The sequence below is a fragment of the Corvus brachyrhynchos genome, unplaced genomic scaffold, assembly GCF_000691975.1.
Source record: "Corvus brachyrhynchos isolate BGI_N302 unplaced genomic scaffold, ASM69197v1 scaffold61, whole genome shotgun sequence".
In the NCBI taxonomy this organism is placed as follows: Eukaryota; Metazoa; Chordata; class Aves; order Passeriformes; family Corvidae; genus Corvus; species Corvus brachyrhynchos.
In genome coordinates, this window is record NW_008236478.1 from 8,624,768 (window position 1) to 8,638,336 (window position 13,569).

General features: G+C 39.8%; 1 protein-coding gene across 4 annotated transcripts in view; it reads right to left on the reverse strand.

Annotated features, from left to right (window-relative positions):
• Positions 1-13,569, reverse strand: part of NT5C2 (5'-nucleotidase, cytosolic II) — a 53,786-nt gene that overhangs the window by 28,037 nt on the left and 12,180 nt on the right. Inside the window, exons 1-2 of one of the 4 annotated variants that reach the window (XM_017726171.1) lie at positions 10,504-10,586; positions 3,183-3,256 (exon numbers count right to left, since the gene is read on the reverse strand). In XM_017726171.1, coding sequence (XP_017581660.1) covers positions 3,183-3,256; positions 10,504-10,565 — 136 coding nt within the window. In that variant the 5' untranslated portion in view covers positions 10,566-10,586. Of the gene's footprint in view, positions 1-3,182; positions 3,257-3,380; positions 3,452-4,665; positions 4,789-10,503; positions 10,587-13,569 lie in introns of those variants that run through there. The other 3 variants (XM_017726173.1, XM_017726172.1, XM_008643858.2) reach the window with 3 other exon arrangements.

Sequence of the window (13,569 nt, forward strand, 5' to 3'; positions counted from 1 at the left end):
AGAAATGCTACTCTAAAAAATAACACATGAAATTGTACTTCATGTGCAGTGTAACATGATAATACTAAAACTGCTCTCAGCTGGCAAGCTGACATTCTCAGACATGCTGGTAGTAGAACACGATCACTGCAGCCTGTGCATGGTAGCTGTTACTACAGATTTCAAAATGGAAATGCCAGGTCCCTACCAAAATTAGATTATTCTAGACAGAAAAGATGGTTATTGTAAGTAAGTCTGTGTCCTTAAACTCGTAAGGTACAAGAATAAAACTGTCTCAAGCTTCTAAAGTTCAAAATACATGAAATGATTCTGACATCTCTGGTACTGAACCACCTCCTGAGGAAGACTTTTGGTGCTACCAGTGGTCATTGGTTTGGAAAGAAGAAAGAGAGACAAGAGACAGGAGTACTTCTTTACAAGACAGGTAATTCAATGTGTATCAAAATAACCATTCTTCTGAGATGTCAAATGTATGACTTCATCAGTCTATTTCTGATGTGACAGTTCACAACAGAAGGCAACGGCACACAGAGATTTTGGCAGGGTCAATGACTCTGCCTGCCTTCAGTTGTTGAATAGGAAGATTGTGCTTGGGATATTTTAAAAAACTTTACAGAAAAGTGGCTTAGCAATGCCTGAAAGTACAAATGCAGAAAACTAGATAAGGAACTAATGACACTGGAGATGCTTCTGTTCTTTTCCTTGGCCTATTTACGTGTTTTGAATGGTCTCCAAAAGGCTTCTGCTCAGCATGCGCCATCTGGTATGCAGATACCATTTCCAGATGTTAAATTACACATAAACTGGCTTTTTACATTGTTTTTTTTTCTTCTTTTAATCAAGATAAGTAGCATGTCCATGTGAAAGAGTGGGTAAAGGATAACGACACCAGTCAGAAAACGCAACAGGGTCTAATGAATGCACTAACTACAGCATATTACTGTAATACTTCACTTGTCCCACTTCTTCATTATCATTTCCAATTAATTTATTATAATTGTAATCATATTCTAACACTGCACTCTTTAAAGCCCCTGCAGTAAGTATTTTTGCTTGTATGCAAGCTATAAATAGCAAATAATGGTCAGATAATAAAAGCCCACATGGAGAGGAAAGGACAACTCTGAGACATAAGAAAATAAACAGGTAATTTCATATGTTAATTTCCAGTTTGAGTGGAAAAAGGGGAAATGGTACTTACCAGTCATGACACTTTTTATCTGCAAAAGGCTTTCCAACCTAATTACATTCTCACAACTCCTAGTAAAACGATCTGCAACTATTATCTCTGTTCTACCATGGAAGAAGTCACTGGACAGCAGCTTACCCCAGAGGGGTCCAGATTTCCAGTTTTCTGCTCAGACCACATTCCATTTCTTTTTCTGCCTCACACCCTGTCACTCAACTTCTCTGAATGCACTGACTTTGCCTGCTCAACTGGAGCACTGTGGTCTTCCAGCCTGGGAAGCACCAGGATTTTATGTCCCTGGTACTGCTTTAGGATGCTTGAAACATCCACTTTTTTTTCCTTCCATCACACTAAGCATCATTTTGTGGGTAACAACACATTTGCTCTGTGTTTGTAGGAACAAGCAACATTTGAGTAAAATGAACAGTGAGGACAGTGCTGAAGTTCTCCTTCTGTCAGGATGAAAATTAACAACAAACTTCATGCTCCACACCAGCCCCACTGGGATCACCTGGGTGCTTGGGAAGTACAGCCACTTCCTTTGCTAAAGGCACAGAAGTTGTTTTTCTGTTACTGAAGCGAAACCCACAACTTTTTCTTTTCTTTTTTAAATTTTTTTTAAGCATTTATTCTTGAACAAGTGTTTTTCATGCACTCCTTAAAAGCACTGCCACAAGACTGTCAGAGATGTGAAACATAAACAGAAAGCACGTGCCTGCAGTGATATCCAGCACAGATTAACAACGATATACTTCATGACTTAAAAAGTGGCAAGAACTTTAAACAGATGTATAAATAAGGTGTTGAACAACTAAACCTTTTATATGTAATGACTTCCTTGTGGATAAAAGAACACAAGGAACTGATCTAAATATAAACTGCAATTACCTGCCACAATCTCCAAAACTGCTCCTTGCAATTGAACCATGAACCTATGGAAACCTTCCTGCCCTTCACTTAGCCTCTGACCCCAGCTCTGACCTTCACACTGTCCCCAGCCACATTACTCATCTCTCATTCCTTCTCAGTACACAGTAACCAGATGACCATAGCTGACATACTGCATTAACCTATTATTAGGTGACCCTGACACTCTACCTCACATTTTCTCAGTTCATATACACAACAACTCTAAACTGAAATATTACTGGTGATAGGAACTTTTTATCCATAGCCGTGGAAGTGGTAATGAGAAAGAAGGCAGGATTGTACATGACATCTTCAGTTACAGCCCATGTGACACTATAACCTAGGAAAGTGGAAGTGAGCTTTTTATCTTTTCCTTCCTTAAAATACATAACATGAAAGTCTGACTATAAGGAAAATTGTAGTTTTATTTCCTCTCATCAAAAGTCTCAGGGAACTTGCCTGTTGAGTATCTAAAGATGGATAAGTCATGCAAATAATTTTATGAAACCAAAAGATCTTATGCAACCTCCCAAAGCTTATCTGTCATAAAGAATGGACAAAGCTTTCCAAATTAATTCATTCAGCTGACACAAGGCACTCCCCGTGCCATACCTCTTCTTGAAATGAGTCACTGATGTGGCTAACCCAGGAAGGGGAAAGAAGAAAACCTATTCAAAAATGACCCTCCCAGGACACAGGAGAACCTGCGGGCCAAAGGTGTAGCCTGCTACAAAGGACAAAAGAAATCACCCTGTTACTCAAAGCCAGGCATGCACAAGAGGCATTGTCAAAACACGGTGGAATCTAAGGAAGCAATTAGACTTATTAAGCTTTGGTTTTCTTCACACCCACAATCACTTGAAACTGTACTACAGTAACATGGCTTGTGACGAAATACAGCTTGCAGATAACAAATTTAAGGGAAATACCTAAAATAAAAGTGCAACGAATAGTGAAAGATACATTTACTAATAGATGAAGCACCTGTTAACTGGAGTAGCCCAATCAGCTTTTTGCTGGTTTTTGCTCAGCAAGAAGCAATATTCCAAACTAAGTCAGTATTCAAAACAATTAAGATACTCACCAGCAAGTGTATAGTCCATATCAAAACCAAAGCACTTTATCTTTTCCATGGCTAAACTTCTGTTTACAAAGACCCTGAAAAGAGAGAAGAAATATCACCACAGGTACGAGCACTTTCAAAATACTCACATTTTAGAACAAACACGTTCTGCCACTGTCAGGATGTCTGGCTTTCATGGATCAAGATCAGCAAATATACCTGAAAACAGAGGCAAGTCTCATTTTCTGCAAGTTCTCCTGAAGCAAAGCCATGACTTTGCAGAGTTATTCTAATTATTGGTATGCTGTCCAAAGACATACACGCATGCATGCACACACACACACGGCCTTGCATGTGACCTGCAAAAATTCCTAAGAATAGAAGTGCAAAATCTCCTGAAGCAGAATTCAGACCTCAAAGGACATGAAACTGGAAGCAGTAGATACAAAGCAATATAATTTGCTTGATTAAAACAAATTATTACTAAGAAGTAACAAGGAAAATAAAATACAATAATATTTCTGTGAATAAATTCACAGCACTTGACTCCTCTTTGGAACTATATCTGGAAATTCAAAGCAAACCCAAACAGATCCATTTTCACATTTTCACCAACACCGTTAAAAACATTTAATAAAGCTCTGAAAAAGAGCAACTGAGAAAAATTTTCATACACAATACATGCCATTTCTATTGTGAAATTTTTTCTTTTTATTTATAACTCCTCTGAAACTTGCCAACTGCTATTTTGAAAATTCCACTTTTACCATTAATGCTGATTACAAAGAGAATTTAGGCTGAATACTTCCAGGCCCTTTTAGATGACAACATTAATACATGATATCAAATTTAGTTCCAGTAAATAACACGGTAAAGAAATAGGTCAGAGAATACAACCAAAGCTTTTCTTGCTTCCTGTTCCAACTACGACAGTAACTAAGCTGCTTATGTTTCCCCAGAACTTTAAAGCATAAAGCAGATCTGCAATTCAACAGGACTTCTCTTCACTGACTGCCTTATCTGAACTTTAAAAATGAGAGTCAGAACTTGTCTGTGGGAGGGAAGCCGAGCTTTTCAACACCCATCTCAGACCGAAATCCCATGCACTGCTTGTGCTGTGATGCCAAGACAAAACTCTCCCGTATGAGGAAAGTCCCAGAGCCTTCCCTTGTACTCTGATTTCAGCATGTGAAAATTCTCCAAACATTCAATAAGCACACTGCCCTCAGCACAGTGATTATCCTCCTAGGACACGGAATCGGCAGTGCTGCTGGGTCGGAGGCGCGGCACAGGGACAGCGAGACACAATGGAGACGGCAAGTGCAGAGCCGAGCTCTCGTACACTCAGAAAGGCTGGAAGGAGCCACGGGGAGATCCCGCTCCGCACGCACATTCCGGGCAGGTGGCCGGCATAACGCGCCCGTTCCACCAGCCCTGTCAATCCGCCACAGCCCGGACTCTAACAGCAAACTGCTCACACCAGGCTGCTGTGCAGTCCTCTTACCTCATCTCTCACCGACGTGCTCCTTGTTCAGTTCCCAGCAGTCTGATTCATCTACTTGTCTGAATCACATTACAGAATTCCTTTAAAGCTTCCCTGGTACCCATGCAATTTTGCTTGGATCTGATTTGACTTCAGAAGATCATTATGTCTGAACCAAGCCTTAACGTAGGGTATATCTTCTTGGACAGTGTTCTAGAAAACACATCTGTAGCTAATTTAACCAGTCACTGGATATTGTTGTTGTTCCACACAAATCCACTTGGAATACAGTTTCTCTGGCAGTAGTATCCTTTCCCCCTAACCTTGCACACTCTCTCTGGGAGTCACTGTTTCCTGGCAAGGTGCCTGCCTTTGACAATGGGGCTTGTCACTAAGGGGCCTTGAAGGTTGTAGATGACGCTCCTTTCTGATAGATTTATGTATTACCTAAAGAAGACAAAGTGATGGGATGGACACTGGAAACTGGTAAAGAAATGCCTTTTGGAAATATGAGATGGGCTCGTAACTCACTAAAATTCTCTCCTGAAATAGCCAGCTTTTGAGTAGGTGGAGCAAATTATCCAAAACTGCAGTTTAAATCTGTGTTTGTCTTCTAACATCGAGACAGCTCTGATTTACAAGAGACCAGTGTGAAGCGCTATTTAGTACTAAATACAGTCTGATATTTTGTATAATGCATATGATTACGTTCTGCTGCTGCTGCCAGGAAACATTATTTATTAGCTAATTCAAGCACATATTTGATTTCTGATCTTATGTTTGTGCAGCTTGTTTCTGAGAAAGCAGAGCTTTAAGAAGGAATAACATACCTCCAGGAGACACTAGCAACACTTTCTGTCTAACCTGCAGAGTCCAGTTCTGCTCTTGTATTTAGGCTTAATCCCTGCAGCAGTTTTCTGACTGTCTGAAGAGGATAGGAGTAAGAAGGGAAATTTAAAGAAGATCATTTCAGAACTGCAACATTTGGTAAATTTCCCAAACGAGGACAAAACCCCCAAATACTAAGACACAGCGGAATGCACTTATAAACAGGGTAATAAGACAGTGCCTGTGAGAGGCAGAAACAATGGAGCTGTGACCCAAGAGATCTGTTCCAGTCCAGCCGGCCTGTATCTAGACGATGATGACACCGAACTGACCAAAAACTGTGGAAAGATCTCTAAACCTCTGACAGATTGTCATCCCTTGCTTTTGTAGTATTTACAAACTGAACCCAAAACCAACATCCCTTGATACTGGAGATCTGGAAAAGTTTTCTAAACAACAAAACAAATAGCACCCATAAGTATATTTTTGTTCCAAAGTAAGTCTTTCAACTGAAACATGAAAATTACCATAGCAGCACCCTTTGGTAACAGCCGGTGAAGATGTCTCTTTCTCCACCAATTTGCACTTATTGCCTGTGACCTACAAACTGCACTGGCAGGGTCTAATCACACCCCAACCTGGCAGATTTCAAGGCATCCTACCAACTGATCTGATGTGGTAATTACTTCACCCACCAGTGCTGCAGTGAGACAGAGCAAATATTTTAAAAAGCTAAAGAAGGCTATTACACAACATATTCAGGACAGGAAATGAGAACACTTTAATCAATTCAAACTTGCATATGCCTTAGCAGATTAAATGCAGACTAAAGAGTGGCAAAAAAAAAAAAAAAAAAAAAAGAACCAATTTCACTCCTCTTGTGAAGGCCCAGGGAGATATTGGTTTATTTTGTAGGCACTCAGGACCTCAACTTTAAATCCTGATATAGAAATCTCCCATGAACAGTCTCCCCTAGACACAAGGGAGTAAGTAGGTACTTACAAATATTTACTCCCAGAAACTGACCAGCTTAATTCAGGGTTTTATTCAACGTAGTAAATATCTGCAGTGTCCTAGAAACTGAAATTAAAAGCGGGAGATTAAATCTCTAGGACAGTTTCTAAGAGCCAGGTGCTTCCCAGAAGCTGCAGACTTAGCCCATTTCAAAGCTGTTCTTAAATTGTAATTGAAGGTACACTCAGCCTGACTACAAGAATACTGACCAAATCATAGAACCTCAGAATAGTCTGGGTTAGAATGAACCTTAAAGATCATCACATTCCAAGCCCCTGCCATGGGCAGGGATACCTTTCACCAGATCAGGTTGCTCCAAGCCCCAGCCAACCTGACATTGTGTTAGCTACAAACACAAAAAGGTAACATCTCCTCAGAAGAAATGCTACAGAGAAATGACAAGAGTTGTTTTAATGACTATAAAGCAAAAGCAACCTGAGGGCCCTAAGAACCTCAACCACCTGAGGGAAAAGATCCTCTGGTCTTGAAAGAAAAGGATGAAACAACAAGTTTTTTACAGCTCATCCAGATGAACAAAAATCAAAGAAGCTTCCAGACTACAAACAGTAGAAACAATGTCAGAATAAGAGGAAAACTACAATGATCTAACATTTTTAAGCAAGCAAGTTTTAATGTAGAATAATTTCTCCACTTGCCAGAATCAGAAGAAATCACACTCTCCCTTCCCCTGAATTTGGTTTTTTCCATTCAGAAAATAGTCACTTTAACTGGGAGCACTGGAGTTAAAATTTAAGCTGATCTAAAAACCCAACAGCACTGGGCAGTAAGACAAAACAAACTGTAGGCACAGCAGGAGAACACCCTCTGCATTCCTCGTGCTGAGAGGCAGAGGTGGGTATTGCCTAAACCCAGCTCCACACCTGCATGCACCCAGAGCATCTCCCTAAACAGGACACTGCCTTTCTCCTGCCTTCATCCTTTCCTCCTGATGAAAACCCAAGCTTTACATTTCTGCTCTGAGGAATATCCCCGTGAGTCTCCTGCATTTTGGACTCCCTGTGCAGTGTGGCTGAAGCAACACAAGGTGTGGAGCATGTGGGGAAGGCAGCTGAGGGACCATATTCCAGCTCCATGGGCTCCCTGAGCACAGCTGGGATTGGGGGAGCAGCACCTGGACTTGGGGTGGCTTAGCCTGGCACAGATCCCCACCTTTGGAAAACTGGACTTGAAGAGCTGTTTTATGGAAACCTTGAAGCATGCTTCCTCTCAAATGAGCTCCTCCTCAAAAATTAAACCCTGCAGCTTGGCCTCAGCAGACAGCTCTCAATGATGACAGTGTTTATTTTCTTTTTGAGCTCTATGAATTGTGCAGGGTAAGAGAAAAATGTGTTGTATTGCAAGGAAGAAGGAACTGCTGAGCATGCATAAGGAGAGTCACAGACCCCTGATAGCCTCAACTCTGCAATTCATAGTCCTTTATATTTCCACAAGAGAACTGATCTTGGTTTTGTTACTGTTCTTGTCAATCAATTCTGAAGCAGGAACCTAAATCCCAACTCTTCTCAAGTAACACTGGAGAGGAGCAAACACAGAGAGGGAGAAATGTTTTTATTTTATTTTATTTGTGCAAAATCTCTAAATAATTGTGTGCCCTGAATGAAATTTGTGTGTATAAGAGTCTTGTAGTTTGACCAACAAAATAAACAAAATGCACAGAACCTTACAATTAAGGAGGAACTTGGCACATGGCTCACAATTCCTCATAGTGAGAAAATGAAAATGAACAATGTGAGGCAAGGTTTCTGGAACAGAGCACTTTATAATAATTTTCCAAATGTTTCTAGAAATGCCTTGCAGCAATTAGCATTTTTCTGGGCAGTATGTTTCACTGGAAACTAAATAAATACAAAGAAAATTGCAACAGAGCTGAGCAGAACAGCAAATACAGTGGGAGCTGGCTAAGCATGATCTACACGTGTGTTTAAAAAAGCCTGTGGTGGACAGTTGGGCTTGAGCCAACCACAAAACGGGGACTAACTAGCCAGAAGGCCCAGATTCCTGCTTACTCAGGGTTTAGGAACTCCGGTTAATCTTCACTTCATGGACAATTTCCATTTTTTAATACGCTAGAGAGTTAAAAAGAAATAATGGGAACTAAATGGATTAGCTTTTAATAGTCTCCCATGCCCAAGTTCCCTGTGGCCTCTTTAAAAAGGCAAATAATGAAATAAACCCCCCTCTACTGTTACAACAACTCGATGTTCTCAGTATGACCAGCTAGTCCCCAGATGTGGTCTGCCTGGGGACTTGTGTCACCGCATGACATCACAGTTCTGGTCACAGGTGACTTCCACCAGCAGCAGTGAACTCCCCCACTGACCATATTCATCTGGCACAAAGCATGTGAGCAATCGAAAGAAGTTACTACCATATTATCAAAATGTCTCATCTTTGGGTGCTGGATGTTTTGGTAGCTGCCTTAGAGAAGAAATAAACTGCTTTAAATTTTTAAAACCAATTAAATAGTTCTTTTGCTAAGTCTGGCCTCTTTAGGCAGGTATTGACCATTCCATATATTATTTTTTATCATATCATTTTGGTCTTATTTTTTAATTCTAGATTTTCAGAGTTATATTTTATTCCTTCTTCAACCAAAGATGAATATTCTGAATATTTGTAATCGTATTTAGAGACAGTATTTGGTCTTGAGATAACTTTAGGGGATGAAACAGTATCAGACTGGAAATAAAAGACGGGCATAAAAATTCCCTGGCCACTTCTAGTAACATTTCCAGCACAAAGCCCAACAATTTCACGAGTCTAACTGTACTTGCACAATTATAGTGACATAAAACTGGAAAATCCAGTAATGACTGGAACTTCAAAGCATGATGAGGCTGTATCCAAAAACACAACCAAGAGCACAAAAAAAAGGAATCCGATGCAAAGAGATAGCCTTGGCCATTTCTGTTTTCATTGTTTGGGTTTTCTTCCCAGGCAACAGCAAAGTGCCAAGAAGCTCACATATGGATTCCATCCCAAAATAACACTCGTCGGCTCCCTGAAACTATTAAAGCTAAGGCTCATGGGACATTTACAATGCAATTTCTTTATTATTAATTTGGCAAGTGTAGTGCTTTTTAGTAAGCTCACCCATTCTGCAGACTCGACACTCCCTCTCCCTCCTCCAATGTCTAAAGCACTAAAACAAACCAGAGAGAGCCACACGCGGCCCTCTGTCACACACATGCCACCACACAGGTCCAGGGAGGCTGCTCGGACACACGAGGACAGACCACGGCCAACAGAGCCTCCAGAGCCACCCAGTACATGGAAACACCACACATCACCTGTCCAAATGTGTCTGAGGAAAAGAGCACTTTCAGACTGGTACAGATTTGTTCTAATTTTCCACCACAATGAACTGACCATTTTGAAGCGACTTTAAATATAGCCACCCAAACAGATGAACAGTTTCTAGTCTCACAGCCTTGTTTATACAACACTTCCACCTGTTTGCAATCACTGATGATCCAGTAACAATAAAGCAAAGAAACAAGATTAGCAGTGAATAGCCCAAAGTCTACAAATTTGAACAAGCTAAAGTACATCTTTAATCCATGAAATCAAAACAACCAATTGGCAATCCTTTTGCTTTGTCATTATTAAAGTATATACAATTTTTTAATCCAGGATCTCAGTGTAAAGTAACAGCTAAAATCACTTATATCACCACCATAAGGTGCTCTGAAAGCAAACCGAAGTACAAAGCTATGAAGCAACTTATTCAATACTCTATCAGCAGTCAGCAGGAGAATTAGGATTAGGAATCATGATGCCACATGCCCTGCACTAGCCAGTAAACAAGAGAGCAAGAAAAAAGCCCAACAATTAAAACAACAACAGAAACCCCACATTCAGGATGAGAAGTCTCAAATTATTCTGATGCAAAATGGTAGAAGCATCCCAAAGCCAGTATGTTTAACAAAAAGGCCATTTCAGCCTTACTGCTCTGTTAAGCCAAAACCACAGATAAATAAATATAAGTGCAAATACCTGTTTCCGGGATCTTGGTAACTGTCAGTAACAAGAGTGGATGGAACACCAACTTTTTCCATTATTTGCTTTAACTAGATGTGGTTGCTATTTAAACCCTAAAGAGCTATGTGAGATAATCCAGAGGGTGCCTAGAAGTGCTCACTCCAAGTTAAAAAATAGACACTAGGGCAATTTGGTGGCTCAGAGTCAACCTAGTTCTTGCCTAATTACAATCACATTAAATGACAGTACTCCTCCAGAACAAATGATCTAGTGATTATCCTCTACCCGGAAAAGTCAACAAGCAGCACACGAGGGAGGTGGCCTCACAACCACACACACCAAGGAAAGCCTCCCAAGAACTACACAGCCATTTTATCTCCAAATTAAAATGTGTGCTGCCAATAGCATAGTAATGCAGGATCCTCTTACCAGTGACCTCTGCTAGAGAATGAGTAACATGTAGCTTGTATATTAATTCATCTTCAGACCTCACCTCCGACAGGTGCCAGCAGTGTTGAGCAACAAGGTCTGACAGCAACACCAGCTAACAAAGAGCTTCCATTAAAGCTGTCAGAAATACCCTGAAGATAAAACCCCACCACTTCTCCAACCCAACAGATTTTTCTGATTCTATAGCTATAAAAATTTGATTCTGAACATTCTTGCCCATGTCTTGCCCATGGCAAGACAATCCAGATATGATTACGATATAGTCATCATACTCTGAGTCAGTATGCACTACACCAGTTAAACCAGTCTCAACTGGGACTTCTGCCAACAATTATTATATGTTGAACATCCATCCATCAATTACGATACAATTAGAAGTGCAGCACCTGAAAAAACACATTCTAAGTAAGAATGACTGCAGTAAATTATGACTATTAGAATGGCATCTTCAGAGATAATTTTAAAAAATGTTTTTTAAAGTTTCATGGCCACAAGAACATTTATATATCTTTTTTAAGGTAAACTATTCTGCTTTTGGAAACTTTTCCCCTTATTTCATCTGAATTCATTTACAATTCAAGCATATCCAATCTGGTGTACCTCATGAGAATGAGAATGTTAAATTGATTGGTCTAGGTATCTCCACTGGTATTTCAGTAAGCATGAAGCAAACAAACAGTGAAACAAGTTTTTTAGATTTCACACTTCAGAAAACTAGGCATTACTAGCAGCATTTAGAAAATCCCAAGGAATGACTTTGAGCTCAACTAGGCTTTCAACATAGGTTATAAAAACTAGTCCCACTTACGCTCATCTGTAAATGTGGTGCAGCTGCCAAGCTGATCCAGCCTTTCAGATTGGACCCATAAAATAGCTTTGGCTGGCTTTAAGGTAACAAAAAAGTAAAAGGTTTAAATTCAGGGCTCTTACTGGTTTTGTTTCTAAGTCACTTTAGATTCATGTTTTCAAGGATTTTTCATTTAGTCGCTGGAGTAAGAAAAAAAAAGAGAAAAAAAGACTGAAAGAAAACAAAGAGAAGAAAAATAAGAAAGAGAAAGAAAATAACCTTGACAATCAGACCTTGTATTTTCTATTTCTCTTTTTCACAAAATTTGCAGTGCTTCAGCAATATCCAAGAGTCAGAGCATACCTGGACCCTAGTGAAACAAATTTACATCCTACAGCTCATGGCAGTGACCAGCACACATATTCTGCACCTGAAGCATTAATAAAACACTAAAAAATATAATATCAAACACCAAGGGGAAATAACTTCAGTCATACTCTATCGTGTTAAGTTTGCACTTTTTAAAGTAACATCACATCTGTTAACACTGTGACCACGAAAAGCACCAGAAATAGAAATCTGACAACACTGCCTCTGGAACGAGGTTGTTTCAGATTCTCACAATACTGGATTATCAAAATAACTCCCATGAAACTGGTATACCAAAGCCATTAATAGCACAGATTTATACTACAGTCTTGGCATCAGGTTCTCTCATTCTCTCCCATTCCCTCCCTCTCTCTCTCTCCTTGAAAGAGGATAGCAATTCCAAAACAAAAATGTGCCTCCCCTTAATGTATTTCCTATGTTGTGCTTTCCATGAAAATCTGAGATGGTAGCAGCATTTCTGCTCAGTACGTTTTGTATAAGACATTTCTAGATTCTAAAAACAGGTACTTAAACTTTACCAGACTTATTTTGGACTACCAGATCCCAGCTCCTAGTGGGAAACCCCCCTTTATATGACTGCACTCTCCCCTTCCATAAGGAAATTCTTTCTGAAAGTAAGGATTTCTTACACAAGTAAGGGTAAACATGATGAGAACTTGAATGTATGAGCTCTTAAAGACAAGCACGACTTCCTTTGGATCCTGTACAACATCTAGCAAACTGTCAGCACTTAACCATAACAAATGTTAAGGAAATACTTAGAAAAAAAATATAAGCATTACTCTGACTTGATTTCCATCAGCCTGAATCAGGATTAACACAGCTGAAGTTTTAAGTAAATTTATGACACAAAGGTAAACCTGTCAATGACTGCAACAAGGTGAAGATTTTTGAAGGGAATGGTATAAAATCCCTCTCTTTTTACATGCTATATATAGTTGCATTCATTAAATGCTTCCATATCTGACAAACCAGCTGACAGAGAGATTCAAATAATGCCACCACTTAAGACATGTTGCTCAAACATATTCATTGGAAATTGGAAAGCTTTGGAAACACATCACAGGATCCATGACTTAGCCCTGGACACTGCAACTTGGACAACCTGGCCTATCATATGATGCACTAAGGCGTTTTTCTCAAATTAGATTCCATTTGGAGAATCAAAAGATATCTAACACTTCCAAAGCACTTCCCCAGAAATACCACCAATGTGAATCACAAATGCAACGTGGCATTTAAGCATGAGGTTGAGAAACTTGACTTCTTTTTCTGTTTCTACATCAGACATACATTTCCCCTTCTGCTGAATATCCTCTGATCATCACACTGTATGACTTCTCAAAATAACCAAGCTAAACTTTGAAGATACACCTCCCACAAACGGAATACTGACAATTACTAGATGCTGTTGTTTTTAACTCTGTAACAGTCCAGACATCTGGTAAGGATAC